Raw genomic sequence first — 13,516 nt, forward strand, 5'->3', positions numbered from 1 at the left:
TTATTATTAGTATTTGAAGCAAAAATTTTGAAAAAAACTTTTCTAAGGATTTTATGTTTTCTTTCTAAAAAAAAAAAAAAAACAAAAAAATGACAAACATATTATCTTTAAAAACATGTATCACATAAGTATGTGTCAACAGTTGGTCCGAAACAAGCAGGTTCAACAAAGAAGAAATAGTCATTGCAAAAAAAAAAAAAAAAAAAAAAAAAAAAGAGCGCCCTGGTGGATCGAAAACCCGAAAAGGCGATCCAGGTAAAAATTAGGGGCATACAAAAAGAGAAAAAGAAAAATGTCTCCCCGGTGGATTGAAAATCCGAAAGGACGATCCAGGCAAAAGTTAGGGATTTCAAAAAAAATATATATACAAAAAGCAATGACTATTCAGACAAGACAGTACGGTGTTGCATTGATGAAATGGCGACTTCTACCACAGTTTGTGAAGACTTACCTCAACAGTATGTTTAAGGGCTGTACCCTAACATTGGTTGATTCATCCCCGTGACTTTATCCCCAATGAAGGCTTTGAGTGTTCGTACAGTGATGCCGGGCCATTCTCCTCGTAGACCTGCCCAGTCCTGTCTCAACAATCTTACCATTACACCATCATATGAGTCTCATACATATTCATTCATTCATGCATACATAGCACGCATATAAACATCATCCATACATAGTTGCATTTTTACCCAATATTTTGCTTCATTATCCTCAAAAGGTGTCTAAACTCAGGTATGTTATAAAACCAATCATGTTTCAAAGTGGCAGGTCTCGCCAGTAACCAGTCTATACAGTTGCCCCCATCGTCTTCAGACAATTTCATTGTTCCCCTCAAGTGTATCTTTGTCAAGTTAATCCCCACTCATATCAAGCTTTACAATGTCTTTAATTTCGCCACTCGTCGGCTAAATCATGTCTTTACTTTCGCCACTCGTCGGCTAATCATGTCTTTACTTTCGCCACTCGTCGGCGAATCATGTCTTTACTTTCGCCACTCGTCGGCCAATCATGTCTTTACTTTCGCCACTCGTCGGCAAATCATGTCTTTACTTTCGCCACTCGTCGGCCAATCATGTCTTTACTTTCGCCTTGAAACATTGTCATTTATACTTACCTATCATTTCTTTCCCCAGTGATACCTATCCATTTGGCTCCCAGTCAGCCTCTGCATCATCTTTACCTTCATACTTACATCATATTCAGTCGTATTATCACATTCATCAGCATTACATCTCTGGCGTTTCAAATGGTCCAAAATTGGCGTTTTTATATATTTAAGTCTCTCCGACCCTTTGGTTTAAAAAGTTCTCTTTTAAAACCTTTGTGACGAAGAAACTTAAATAGGGGCATCTGTCATACCCCAATTTTGGACCGTTTAAAATCTCTTGTCCGTATTTTAAAAATGGTTCACGTTCCCTTTTATTCGTTTTTTGTACCATTTAAAATTCGGGTTTCTTGTCTTTAGTCATTCAAAAAGTTTTTATTTTTACATTTAAATCAACGTTCGCATTTCACACTTTCATTTTTACGTCGCATAGTTTTTTTTTTTTTTAATCGTAACGATCACGTCAAAAAAAGAGAAGGCCTGATCGCATTTTAAAAGGCGTTTTTTTTATTAATCATTTCAAACAAAATTTCGGCAGGGAGGATACTTTGAAGTACCTCATGTCAGATTTCGAAGGGACTTTTTTTATTTTCTTTTTTAGGCTAGTTTGTTTATTATTATTATTATTTTTTTATTTTTTTACTTTTTAGAAAAAAAGAAAAACAAAAGTCACTCACGTGACTTTCTTCTTTCCCTTTTCTTTTCTTTTTTTTATTATTTATTTTTTTACTTATTTTACTCATTTTGTTTTTTTATTTATTTATTTATCTTTTTTGTCAAATCTTTTTCTCCAAGTCTCAGCTGCAGGGGCATTTTGGTCATTTGTTTGTACCAGAGCCAACCCTAGTTTGTCACTATAAAAACACTGTCAATCATTGGGAAATGGGCCAGAAATCACTGTTCACGTCAGAAAAATCAGCAGCAATTCACAGACACTCATTTTCTACTTTTCCAACCCTTTTTCAGATCAAACACTAAAATTACAAAGAAATAACATGAACTCATGAAGAACATTCATAGATTCATCAAAATCCAGCAACACAAAACTTAAACAAAACCTCAAATCAGCCCATACAACCACAAATCATCATCATCCCAAACCAAGGAAGAACTGAACCGTAGCAAGAGAGGGGGAAACGAACCGGACCGAACCGGAAGGAGAGGAGCAGAACCGGACCGGACCGGAAGGAGAGAAGCAGAACCGTAGCAAAAGAGGGGGAAGAGAACCGGACCGGAAAAGCTAGGAAAGGAGGAGACCGGAAAAAGAGCATGCACATTTAATTTTCTCATCATTTTATCTTGTCATTGACTTAGTATGTATAAATAGGGAATTGATGTAATTTTATTTCTTGCATTTTATTTTGGCATAAAGGCCTTAGGGTTGTATTTAGGAATTGATGTAATAATGTAGGTAACACAAGCACCGACACATGCACCGACACTACCACATTTTATTTACCGCTTTCCGTTAGTTTTTACGACGTTACGTTAGTTTTCACCGTTAGTTTAGAAAAATCATTTTCTCAAAAAGTCAAATATGCAAAACTTCAAAAATCATTTTCTTAATAATATTTTTCCTTTATTTTTTCTTAATCAAACTCTCAATCAATTTTAATTCAACTTCAATCATTTTCAAAATTTAAAATCAATTAACCTCACTCATTTCTTTTATCTCATGCCTTGAGGCCTCTTTCTCTTCTTAAAACCCATTTCGAAAAATCTTAAAATCAACCTAACCCACTAAAGAAATTTTTGAGTGGAACTACGTCGGTTTTGATCCCTTTCCCAAAAAGGGTACGTAGGCAGAGGACTTGTCCTTCCAAATCAAATAAAAATAACCAAAAACATACTTCTTCTCCCTCCATTCTTTCACTTAGACATTAGGCAATAATTTTTCAAATAAACAAGTAGTTTAGCACAAAATAATCTAGGTAAGAGGTTCCTATGGAATACCATAGACGCTTAGGATGCTAGCACCTTCCCTTCGCGTAACCAACCCCCGAATCCAAAGTCTCGATAAGGGTTTTTACTCATTTTTTCCCTTCCCAAGAATAAAAATCGAGAGTTCAAAGATTGACGATTCAAATCAATTAATGGTTTGATATCCGAAAATCGCGAGCACATTTATATATACAAAAAATATACATTAGAGGGTACATATATCATAAGAAATTTACCAGTTATTCTTCGACTTGGAATCTCTTTTTCAACCTATTTACAAAAACTGCTAGTGTGGCATGAATCCAATCATTTGTCAAATTCAAAACTCTTCAAACTTTAAAACTAATGATTTGGGGATTTTCCCTAATATATTATTTTTTGCCAAATTCAGAACTCTTAAAACTTTAAATTTCTCCCAACAATCTGAAAGTTCATCCACTAGCAAGTTATTAGACAAATCCAAATAAGTTAAGTTTAGAGATGAGGATGTACAAAAAGAATATAATTAAGGACCCTGTAAACATATTATTTGAGAGAAATAGGGCATACTACTCTGGAAAAGGAGGCAGCAAACCATTCAATTTGTTGAAACTAAGATCCCACACATTATGAAACTTTACTAAGATCCCTCTTCATTCTAATATAATTACATCACTCCAAATGATAATAACGTATCCATTATTCTTATAATATATATAATAAACTTACTATTCTTATATATTGCCAAAATAAACAAAATAAACTGAGACATCAAATAATTAATTAAGAGAGTTGAATTGACAATGTAGGAAAAAATTATCAAACAACATGTTATCACTAACTAAATCGTAAGAATAATATATTTTCTTGCTAAATTATGATAAAATATTTATGCACTACTTAAAAAAAAAAAATTAGTGATGGATATTTAGTGAGGGAAAACATAAAATCACTCTCTAATTCCGTCACTAAATTTTGCGACCAAAGAATTTTTATGAGAAATTTCATTTTTTCCGTCACTAATTTCCTCGCTAATTTTGCTTTTTCTAATAGTGAGATAAACCCTCCTTCATTCCATCACACCCGACTCAAAGATAAATAGTTTAGAAGTTACTTAACACACTCTAAAATAGCGTTGTTGTCAAGTGACGATTGCTACAATACAAGTCTCACATTACTTCACCAACTCTCAAGATTACTAAAAGCAAAGAAGTGGCATAACTCTCCATCAACTCAAGCAACAATGCACTCTTTAAAGAAATATCCACTAAACAATGCAACAACAGTTCAACATCCTCTAGGTATGCAAGGTGACAGTAGCTAATACCCAATGAGTTTCTCTGATCACTTAAATCCCCATAACGAAAGACAACCATCCTAAGACACTTGGTTTAAGACACACAAAGGAAATATTCAAACATGGTTTGAGTGTTGTATAAAAAATACACACCATCTGTTGAAGGCTTTCTAGGACAAGACCAGAACTATAACATGACTTACACAAACTATACCCAATTATCCCCACAGTCCGAACTAGATTGTGTTGTAAATTTTGATTATATTTCAAAAGTTTCAAATATTTTGTGTCTCATACTTTCAATTGAGAAATATCGAAAAATATTTTAATAAAAAATTATTATCATATTATTATTAATTCTATTGTTTGACTTGGTTTTGTAACATTTATTAATTCCAAATTGTAACTGTCTTTCCATTGACATCTCTTTATATAACTATTATTAAGGCTTTATTTTGGTATTAAAAAGCTATTACTTGCTTGGAAAAATTGTTTTTACGTAACAAGCAGATGTTAAGCTTTTTCTTTTCATAGCCTTTGATGAGCAGCAACAAAAACAAAAGGGTTAATAATGTTTTTCACTCCTATAATATATGTCATTTCCGGTTCGTTCCTATAAAATTTTTGGTTTGATTTTCACCATTGTAAAATTTTTATTTACCAGAAAACACCCCTAATAGCCATTTTCAGAATTTTTTTGTAGAAATTTTTCGTTTTTTACGATCTATTAGGGGGTGTTCCATTTTTTTTTACAGGGGGGTAAATAAAAAAAATATTTTACAGGGGGAAAATCGGAAATGACCTATATTACTGGGGGTAAAACACCATTAACCCCTTAAAGTATGATTAAAGGAGACCACCCAAGAAAGAGAAGAGAGCCTCTTAACGAGAGAGAACAAGTTTGCATGAGGATGAAAGTCATTCTTATTAGTATCCGCAATAATATCCAAAGCTGTCTGAAAGTAAGATTCTATGATGTGTAACAATCAAATTCTTTTCTAATTACTCAAATCTACTCTAAAAAAAGTAAACGCAAATCTGATAGTTTTCAACTAGTCAAATATGCTATTAACCTTTAACAATAAAAAGTATAAAATTGACCCACAAACCAACCTATTTCACTTTTGTAACAAAAATAGTAGACAAGTTTTTCTTTCAAGAGCAAAAAAAAACTCTAGTCAAAATAAAGTAAAATTAACAGTTGAATAAACAAATTGAGATTGCCAAGCATGTTTTTTTTTTCTGAAGAGGATGCCATTCATTTTTGAATTATAACTAATGAAGTTAAATAAAAATCAATGTTATTTTATTTGCTTTTTTTTTTTTTTTTATATATAGTATTTCTAACATTTATCACCACATAACTATAAATTATATATATATATTTTTTAAAAATTCAACTTGTATTTATTTTATAAAGATAGAGTACAACATGTATTTAGGTTACAACACAAAGAGCCTGCAAATACATGTTTAGGTTACAATTACTATGGACCACCATAACTAAAGTTAAATTTCTTTCAATAACACTGAATTGGTTTTCCATAACACAATATCTAGAAATAATATATTACAAACAAACCAACCATAATTAGCATCAAGAACAACAAAATGCAGCAACCTTGTGATGACATTTCTCAAACTTCATCTTTAGCTATCTTAGCTTTTTTGTTCGCAGAATCCTTCTGTTTCACAATAAATTCTGGAATGGTATCTGGCATGACCTTTGGGGATGAAAAATCAAAATCCAAAGCAGATACACCATTGGATTGTGGATGATCTTTAAGATATGCTGCTATCTCATTGCGGGATCTCAGTTGTTTACCTGTAGGTGTTATGTAGTAAGAGTCCAATTTAGAGTAATCATCTCTAAGCACTGAGATTCTCTTGAATCCTTTTGGAGTCTTTGGAATGTTAGGCTTGTATTTGACCCATGTCCGAGAAGAATCATATTCTATATCAGCAGGATCATCACACCTACAATTATCCTTTTTGCTACAATCAAAAGGCTCTTGTTTGATTTTATGAAGGATCTCCTCAAACTCCTCCTGCGTATCAATCTCTCTAAATTTCATGCAAAGTTTGCATTGTGCCACATATATATCATTCTGGGATATCACTGGTCTCTGTCACAATAATTCACCATTAGTTTATAAAGTAGCAGAAGTTCAGCTTTTAGATTAAACCCAATAAAGACCTATATATTGATAAAAACCCAAGTCCCGTGTTTAAAAGTGATAAGCTCTGAAAAAGGTTTATGAAGAATGATGACACCTAATAAGCCGGTTCTGGGATGAGTTAGACTAAATATAAAAACCCAATATGATATCACAGTTTATCCAATCAGGTCACCCACCAAATTATTCGTGCAAGACTTAAACAGGGATAATCTGGACATGCAAAAATAACCTTTTTTTACTCGTACAATTTTGAAATCCAGACAAATCAACGGGTAGGAAGAGAAAAAAATTCACAACAAACATGAAATTTTCATTCAATTCAACATTGAGTCTATCAGGTTGCATTTTTTCTTCTTGTTATGAAAGACAAATCTATAAGATTTCATTCAATTCAACATTAATTCAACATTGATTATGAATTTAACACATAATTTTTTCTTGATTCTCACAAGATCCAGGTGAAAAACAAATATGCACGCAAAAAAAACTTTTTTTTTCGTACGCCCCTGAGGTTCAGAATTAAATTCAAAAGCACCTATAATTAGAGGATTTAAATCCCTCCGATTCAATTAACGAGTAACTATAAACCCTAAAACTAAAAAAGAACATCATCCCATAATAGTTAACAAGAATGGATCAAGAAAAAGAGTTGAAAATTAAAGTATGAGAAAACCCTATAAAAAAAAGAAAAAGAAGAGGAATCGAGTGTTGAAAATAATAGTTAGTAATAGTACCTTGCTAGACGAAGTTGGAGTTTTGGAGCCTGCCATTGATTTAGCAAAAAAATCTCTCTAATCTCTCACCAACCACCTTTTGTGAAGTTTGTGAAATGAGTGTGCAACCCTAATTTCTTACCAGAGTTATCCATATATAGTCTCACTAAATGGGCTAGGTTTCCCTCATCGTAATGGGCCTAGTAACTTTCTCATCTCATTAAAATGTTGCTACAAAATTATTTCATCAAAACCCTTAATATTACTCATACACCACTATTCTATTAATTATCCCAAGGTAATACTATTAGTTTTCAATATTTTTACTTTTACACTTTTTTATTCACTATGCGAATATTTACACATCTATCTAGCGGTTTATGTTATTTTCATTGTCATAATCAATTTTTTTTTCTTTATCAAGGGGAAAATAAAAGAACTAAGCAATCTGTTATCTAAATACCTTATAATCTATATCCACAAGCAGAGTGATATTCAACTAAGGAGGATGATACATCCACATCTTCAAGGAATCAACATTGTTAGCACCAAACTAGGTCAACTAGTCAGCACATTCATTGTCTTCTCTCAAAGTATGATTAAAGGAGAAACACTCAAGAAAGAGAAGAGTGCCTCTTAATGAGGGAGAACAACTTTGCATGAGGATGAAAATCATTCTTATTAGTATCTGCAATAAGATCCAAAGCTGTCTGAGAGTAAGATTCTATGATGTGTCACAATCGAATTCTTTCATAAGTACTAAAATCTACCCTAAATAAATTAAACGCAAATCTAATAGTTTTCAACTGATCATATCTGCTATTAACCTTAAAAAGTATAAAATTGACCCACAAACCAACCTATTTCACATTTGTAATAAAAATAGTACACAAGTTTTTCTTTCAAGAGCAAAAAAAAAAAAAAAAAACTCTAGTTTAAATAAAGTAAAATTAACTGTTGAATGAACAAATTGAGGTAGCCAAAAATGTATTTTTTTACAAGAGGATGTCATTCATGTTTGAATTATAACTAATGCAGTTAAATAAAAATCAATGTTATTTTATTTGTAGTTTTTTTTTTATAGTATTTCTAACATTTATCACCACATAACTATAAATTAGTAGACCTTCCACCCGTGCTGCCACACGGGTCATATATATCGAAAATGTAGCAGGCAAAAACAAAATGACATTTATATACGAAGCTTAGAACTTTAACGTCATGATAATTAATGCAATTATATTTGAGGGAATTCATGTTTATACATTGCAGAAAATTTGTTTGAAAACTACGTTTGAAGTACACTATCAATGTGAAGGTCATCCTCATTTGTTAGCGGAATTCTACCCGTGTAATTTCCCTCTCTATCCGATCAACATCCCTTCAAATTCTGACCCTCCTAAATTGCATCTCTCTTAAAACAACATGAAACCTTAGCCCGACTCACAATGTTAAAAGCTTGCTCTCAAACATTATAAATTGTGTTGCATTGTTAATCACATAATACAGAATTGATGTGTTCGCTATAAAAGAAAAAATTGCATTTAATTTTCATCCATTACAATTGAAATTTGATACATTTCACTAATCAAACTATTGAGCATTTTTTTTGTTTTTAAAAAAAGCATCTTCTATTTTTTTGAGTCTTAGTCAAATTACTTTTGCCTCCTTAGAGTTTACTTTCACAAAATAGGTTAAAGCATGCATTCCTTGCATTTGGTTTTTGGCTTCTGTAACAAACAACATAAAGGAATCTAGTGTATAAATTAGCAATGTACTTTGAATATATAAAAGGAGGAGGAGAAGACTGTCCGCTGGGGAAGGAACTTTGATACACTCTTCATTCTTCCACTATGTCAAAAAGTAAGATACCTTCATATCATTTCCATGCCAAATTGAAGGGAAAAAAGAAAGAAAAAAAATTCACTACATAGAAGCAAGATGTGAGGAGAAGAAACATATTAATTGAACAATCATTGAATAATCCTCCAAGCTATCTAGTGATCAGGTCTCACTTGATTTCCTACTATGAATTCGATCCACATACGCGATACAAAACAAATGTCTTAACACAAAAAGCAAGTGGTCATTGAGAAAATTAATAACCATTGTTCTGAAACTCGAGCAACTATAGAATTATATGACACTAACATTCTAGTATAATTATAACAAATCAAGTCCTTATAAAGTTAGCACTTTTGCTTCTCTATTTGTAATTGGCATGGCTGAAAAGTTAAAGAATGACTATCAAAACCTACTTGTTTAATCATGATGAATACCCAAAAGCAAAAACGCCAAAAACCCTAACCAAAAGGCAAAGTTATGACGTTGAAATCTAGTTAAAGGCACCATATTTCATTCCCATAGCTCCGCACCATCAGACTACACAGCACAGTGAAGGGGAACACACGAAAAACCAAACCGATGCCACACCAGGAAGGAACAAAAATGTAGCAGCAACCGCTGCAATCTATGCAAAACAGGGGCCAGACAACAGCAAAAAAAAAAAGATAGCAGATGGACAGCAGGCACGTCCAACAACCACAACATAAGAACACTCTATTGGCAATCTTCCCCCAAACTTAAGGTACACCATAAGAAAGAAGTTGATAACTGCAAACATATTGACTCTCAATAAATGTTCAAATTGAAGAGAAAAAAATATCAGCAAAGACACATATCTACCATTTTAATATAGGGAAAACAGATGCCAAAGTATGCTTAAGTTTCTTAATGAAGGATCTATCTATGGACATTATGAAGCAATCAAGTTTAAATCCTTCATTTGGAAAACATTGAACAAAGACAAATAGCCAATTTTATTGTCTTTTCTTTAGTTCCACTACTGAGAAATAGAAACACCAACCACAAAAATGTTTATATAAACTTCAATCAATGGTCACAGAATGTTAAAAACCAATCAAGAAGATAAAAAATTTCCATAATAATAATAACCAACAATCAAAAATCAAAAATCACTATAAACACCTTTCAATAGCAGCAATAAAACACCATAAACCATGAAATAAATTACATTCAAAAGAATGGACCAAAATTATAAACAATGAAACTTTCTAATAAAGAGAAAACTCATAATAGACAATGGATCTGCAAAAATAAAGTAACAATACATTACCTTTCCATTAGAAAATGAACCTGTAAAATGAAAATGAAAATGAGGTGTTAGTTAATGTTAAATAAACCAGAACACAACCTGCAAATCACATTCACATTAAACAAAATTGATAGAAATAACACTTGTAGAGGCACCTAAGTTTGAAAACGCACACAACAGTCAAAATACAACAACTTAAACATGCATGTTTAAACCCACCTTAAACAGAACAAATTTATATCAAAGGAAATAGTATAACTAATAACGAAATAGTCAATTAACTTGGAATCCAAATGAGAAAAAAGAAATCGAATTATAAATTGAGAAAGAACAAATCCATTACCTCTATTGATGGTGAAATTTATGATTTGAGGAATCTTAATGCAATTGTGATTTTTGAGATAGAGAGTTGATTAAAAAAGTTATTGCCGTAATGATCTTCTTTGTCTCTGTCTTCCGCAAATCTTCTTCTTCGTCTGGTATAGATATGAGGTTTGAGTTGTGGATAGGAATTAGAGGGAACATGGAGTTGATGATTTTGGAAGAAAAATGGAAGAAGGTGACATAAATGAAAGAAGAATGAATGGAAGAAATGGTGAAAAGGATCCATAAGTGAGAGAGAGAATGAGAGAGGCGTGTGAATATGAAAAGAGAGAGAAATTGAGAGGCGTGAGAAAAGAAAAGAGAAGGAAATAAATGAGATGCTAGGAAATAGGTGATAATTAATGTGGCAAACAATTAGGTAGTAGTTGTGAGATTTGAATTTCAAATTCAAATTTAATGAGTATTTTCCCGCTACATAGTTTTAGGGTTTTGGCAAAATTGTGAACCTTCATATTATATATTAAGATATTTTTTTTTTATAAAAAATACAACTTGTATTTATTTTATAAAGATATAGTACATCATGTATTTAGGTTACAACATAAAGAGCCTGCAAATATCTGTTTAAGTTACAATTACAATGAACCACCAGAACAAAAGTTAAATTTGCTTCACTACCACTGAATTGGTGTTACTTAACACTATATCTAGAAATAATATATTACAACAAAATGATGCAGAAATCTCGTGATGACTTTTCTCAAACTTCATCTTTTGTTTTCTTAGCTTTTTTTTTCCGCAGAATCCTTCAGTTTCACAATAAATTCTGGGATAGTGTCTTGCATAACCTTTGGGGATGAAAAATTAAATTCCGAAGCAGATACACCACTTGGTTGTGGATGATCTTTAAGATATGTTGCTATCTCATTGCGGGTTCTCAGATTTTTACCTGTAGGTGTGATGTAGTTAGAGTCCAATTTAGAGTAATCCTTTCTAAGCACCATGATTCTCTTGAAACCTTGTGGAGTCTTTGGAATGTTAGGCTTGTAAATGACCCATATCCGAGAAGAATCATATTCGATATCAGCAGGGTCATATACCATAGCGCGCGTATAACCTTATTGTGACCTTTATTGCCTTAGGGAAAACTGGAAGGCAAATTTAAGTTCATGCTTCAATTACCTTTGAATTAACAAGACCACACACGTTAAGATCATCGTGTGACCAGCATGTGCAATTAGCCATCAGTGGGATAACCTTTAATCAATTGGGAGATTAAGACCCCACACGTAATGATCACCGTGTGATCAACAGGTGCAACTTGACGACCGATTAGGGTAGAAACGTCCCACGACCTCATCACATTGATAGTTAACTTAGAATAACTAGATGTGACATGTATGTTGATTAAATATCTAAAAAAATAAATAGGGGTGATTCAAAGAATCCTCTAACCACTGTTACATTTCTGCACCAAAAAACAGGCAACTTGCTCTGTTGCAAACAAATAAATATTGCAAATATCTTAACCTTTATCTTTTTATTTCATCGTCAAACATAAAATAAGTAACACGACTTATTTGGACAAAACGACAATCTATGTGGATACGATACTCATTTATCACTTTATTACTTGGTAATTGATTTGGTACACTTGTTTATTCCGACCATCACACACCATTATTGAAGGATGACTGTTCAAGAGAGGGTTCTTTACCCCCGCTCTTGAAGTGTCTCGTTCCTAGTGAGGTGGCCTATGCGATGGCGGATGTTCATCTTAGGGGACACTCTCCGGCAAGGAAAGAACATAGAGTAGGTTATTTCTGGCTTACGATGAAATACGAAGCCTTGTAATACATAATAAAGTGCGACAAATGCCAAAGGCACTTAGATGTTTTCAACGCTCCCTATTCAGAATTTGGCGCCCTCACAACACCGTGGCCTTTCGAAAGATGGGGAATGGACATTTTGGGACCCTCCAAGAAAAGGGCTGGTCAACTGAAATTCCTGATCGTCGTCGTAGACTAATCTATCAAGTGGAGGCGATGGCCCAGATAATGGTGGCAAACACTATCAAGTTCTTTAAAAAGAACATCATATTCTAGTTTGGCTTACCCCAGTTTCTAGGAACCAACAACGGCACCCAATTTGCTGACAAAAAGACAAGGGCACTCTTAGAAGAGCTGAACATCTACCAACATTTCACTTCAGTGGAACACCTCCGGACAAATACGTAAGCAGTGTCCGCCAATTGTGACATTTGTGAGCAAGCTCGTGAAAGTGGTGTATGCTTACTAGCAAATTTGGGGTTTTTAGAATAACATGTAAAATATATGGGAAATTATTTTAGGCAGCAGAGGAATCTGATGACATGTCATCTTATATTTTTGATAACATGTTTTTCAGTTTATTTTAGTAGGATTTAGCAGCAAAAAGGAGGAGTATTAGAACGATTGCCTATGATTTCGGGAATTTTGTAATGTTTTCTATATTTGAGTCTGTAATTCTAGTTTTTCCGAAACACAACAATTTTAGGGAGTTCTTGAAGAAATTCACGAAGAAATCATGCAAATCGGAAAATCAAGAAAACCAAAAAAACAAGAAAAACCAAACCGAAGTGAATTGCTGGAAAGTAAATTCAAACTAAGAAAACCAAATGCAAAAAATCTTGTTTTCTCAATATTCAAAATACACATCATAATAGTTTTAATTTTCAGAATTAATGGACATCACAAGATAAATTCATCAAAAGATCATGAAAGCAAGCAAAGATCCTTCACTACCACATGTTCATGCAACCCATATGCTAAATAGAAATTTCCCCCCTTACCTCTAGTTTGCAGAATTTGATGATTTTCTACG

At 32.9% G+C, this 13,516-nt stretch overlaps 2 protein-coding genes across 3 annotated transcripts; both read right to left on the reverse strand.

Moving 5' to 3' along the window:
* Window positions 1-5,707: 5,707 nt before the first annotated feature.
* LOC112418417 (methyl-CpG-binding domain-containing protein 4) lies at window positions 5,708-11,006 on the reverse strand. 2 transcript variants are annotated; one of them, XM_039826815.1, is made up of 4 exons: window positions 10,674-11,006; window positions 10,352-10,371; window positions 7,237-7,903; window positions 5,708-6,448 (listed from the first exon to the last, which is right to left on the reverse strand). In XM_039826815.1, exons 3-4 carry the CDS (start codon window positions 7,270-7,272, stop codon window positions 5,960-5,962), a joined length of 525 nt encoding a protein of 174 aa, XP_039682749.1. In that variant the 5' UTR covers window positions 7,273-7,903; window positions 10,352-10,371; window positions 10,674-11,006; the 3' UTR covers window positions 5,708-5,959. The 2 variants fall into 2 exon arrangements, 1 of the variants encoding a protein (XP_039682749.1); XR_005642165.1 differs by lacking the exons at window positions 5,708-6,448; window positions 7,237-7,903 and adding an exon at window positions 8,735-9,828 and having other exon boundaries at window positions 10,674-10,997.
* Window positions 11,007-11,436: 430 nt separating this feature from the next.
* LOC25479683 (methyl-CpG-binding domain-containing protein 4) lies at window positions 11,437-11,757 on the reverse strand. The gene has a single exon (XM_013587913.2). The coding sequence runs from the start codon at window positions 11,755-11,757 to the stop codon at window positions 11,437-11,439; it is 321 nt and encodes a 106-aa protein (XP_013443367.1).
* Window positions 11,758-13,516: the final 1,759 nt, after the last annotated feature.

This window comes from Medicago truncatula, chromosome 6 (assembly GCF_003473485.1).
Source record: "Medicago truncatula cultivar Jemalong A17 chromosome 6, MtrunA17r5.0-ANR, whole genome shotgun sequence".
Lineage (NCBI taxonomy): Eukaryota > Viridiplantae > Streptophyta > Magnoliopsida > Fabales > Fabaceae > Medicago > Medicago truncatula.

What these genes read in the sequence shown, in the direction of transcription:
- LOC112418417 (XM_039826815.1), bottom strand. Translation starts at nt 7,272, where the DNA reads ATGGCAGGCTCCAAAACTCCAACTTCGTCTAGCAAG. An exon ending in CTCCAACTTCGTCTAGCAAG is followed by an intron (nt 6,449 to 7,236) that starts GTACTATTACTA and finishes TTATTGTGACAG; the next exon opens with AGACCAGTGATATCCCAGAA.
- LOC25479683 (XM_013587913.2), bottom strand. Translation starts at nt 11,757, where the DNA reads ATGGTATATGACCCTGCTGATATCGAATATGATTCTTCTCGGATATGG.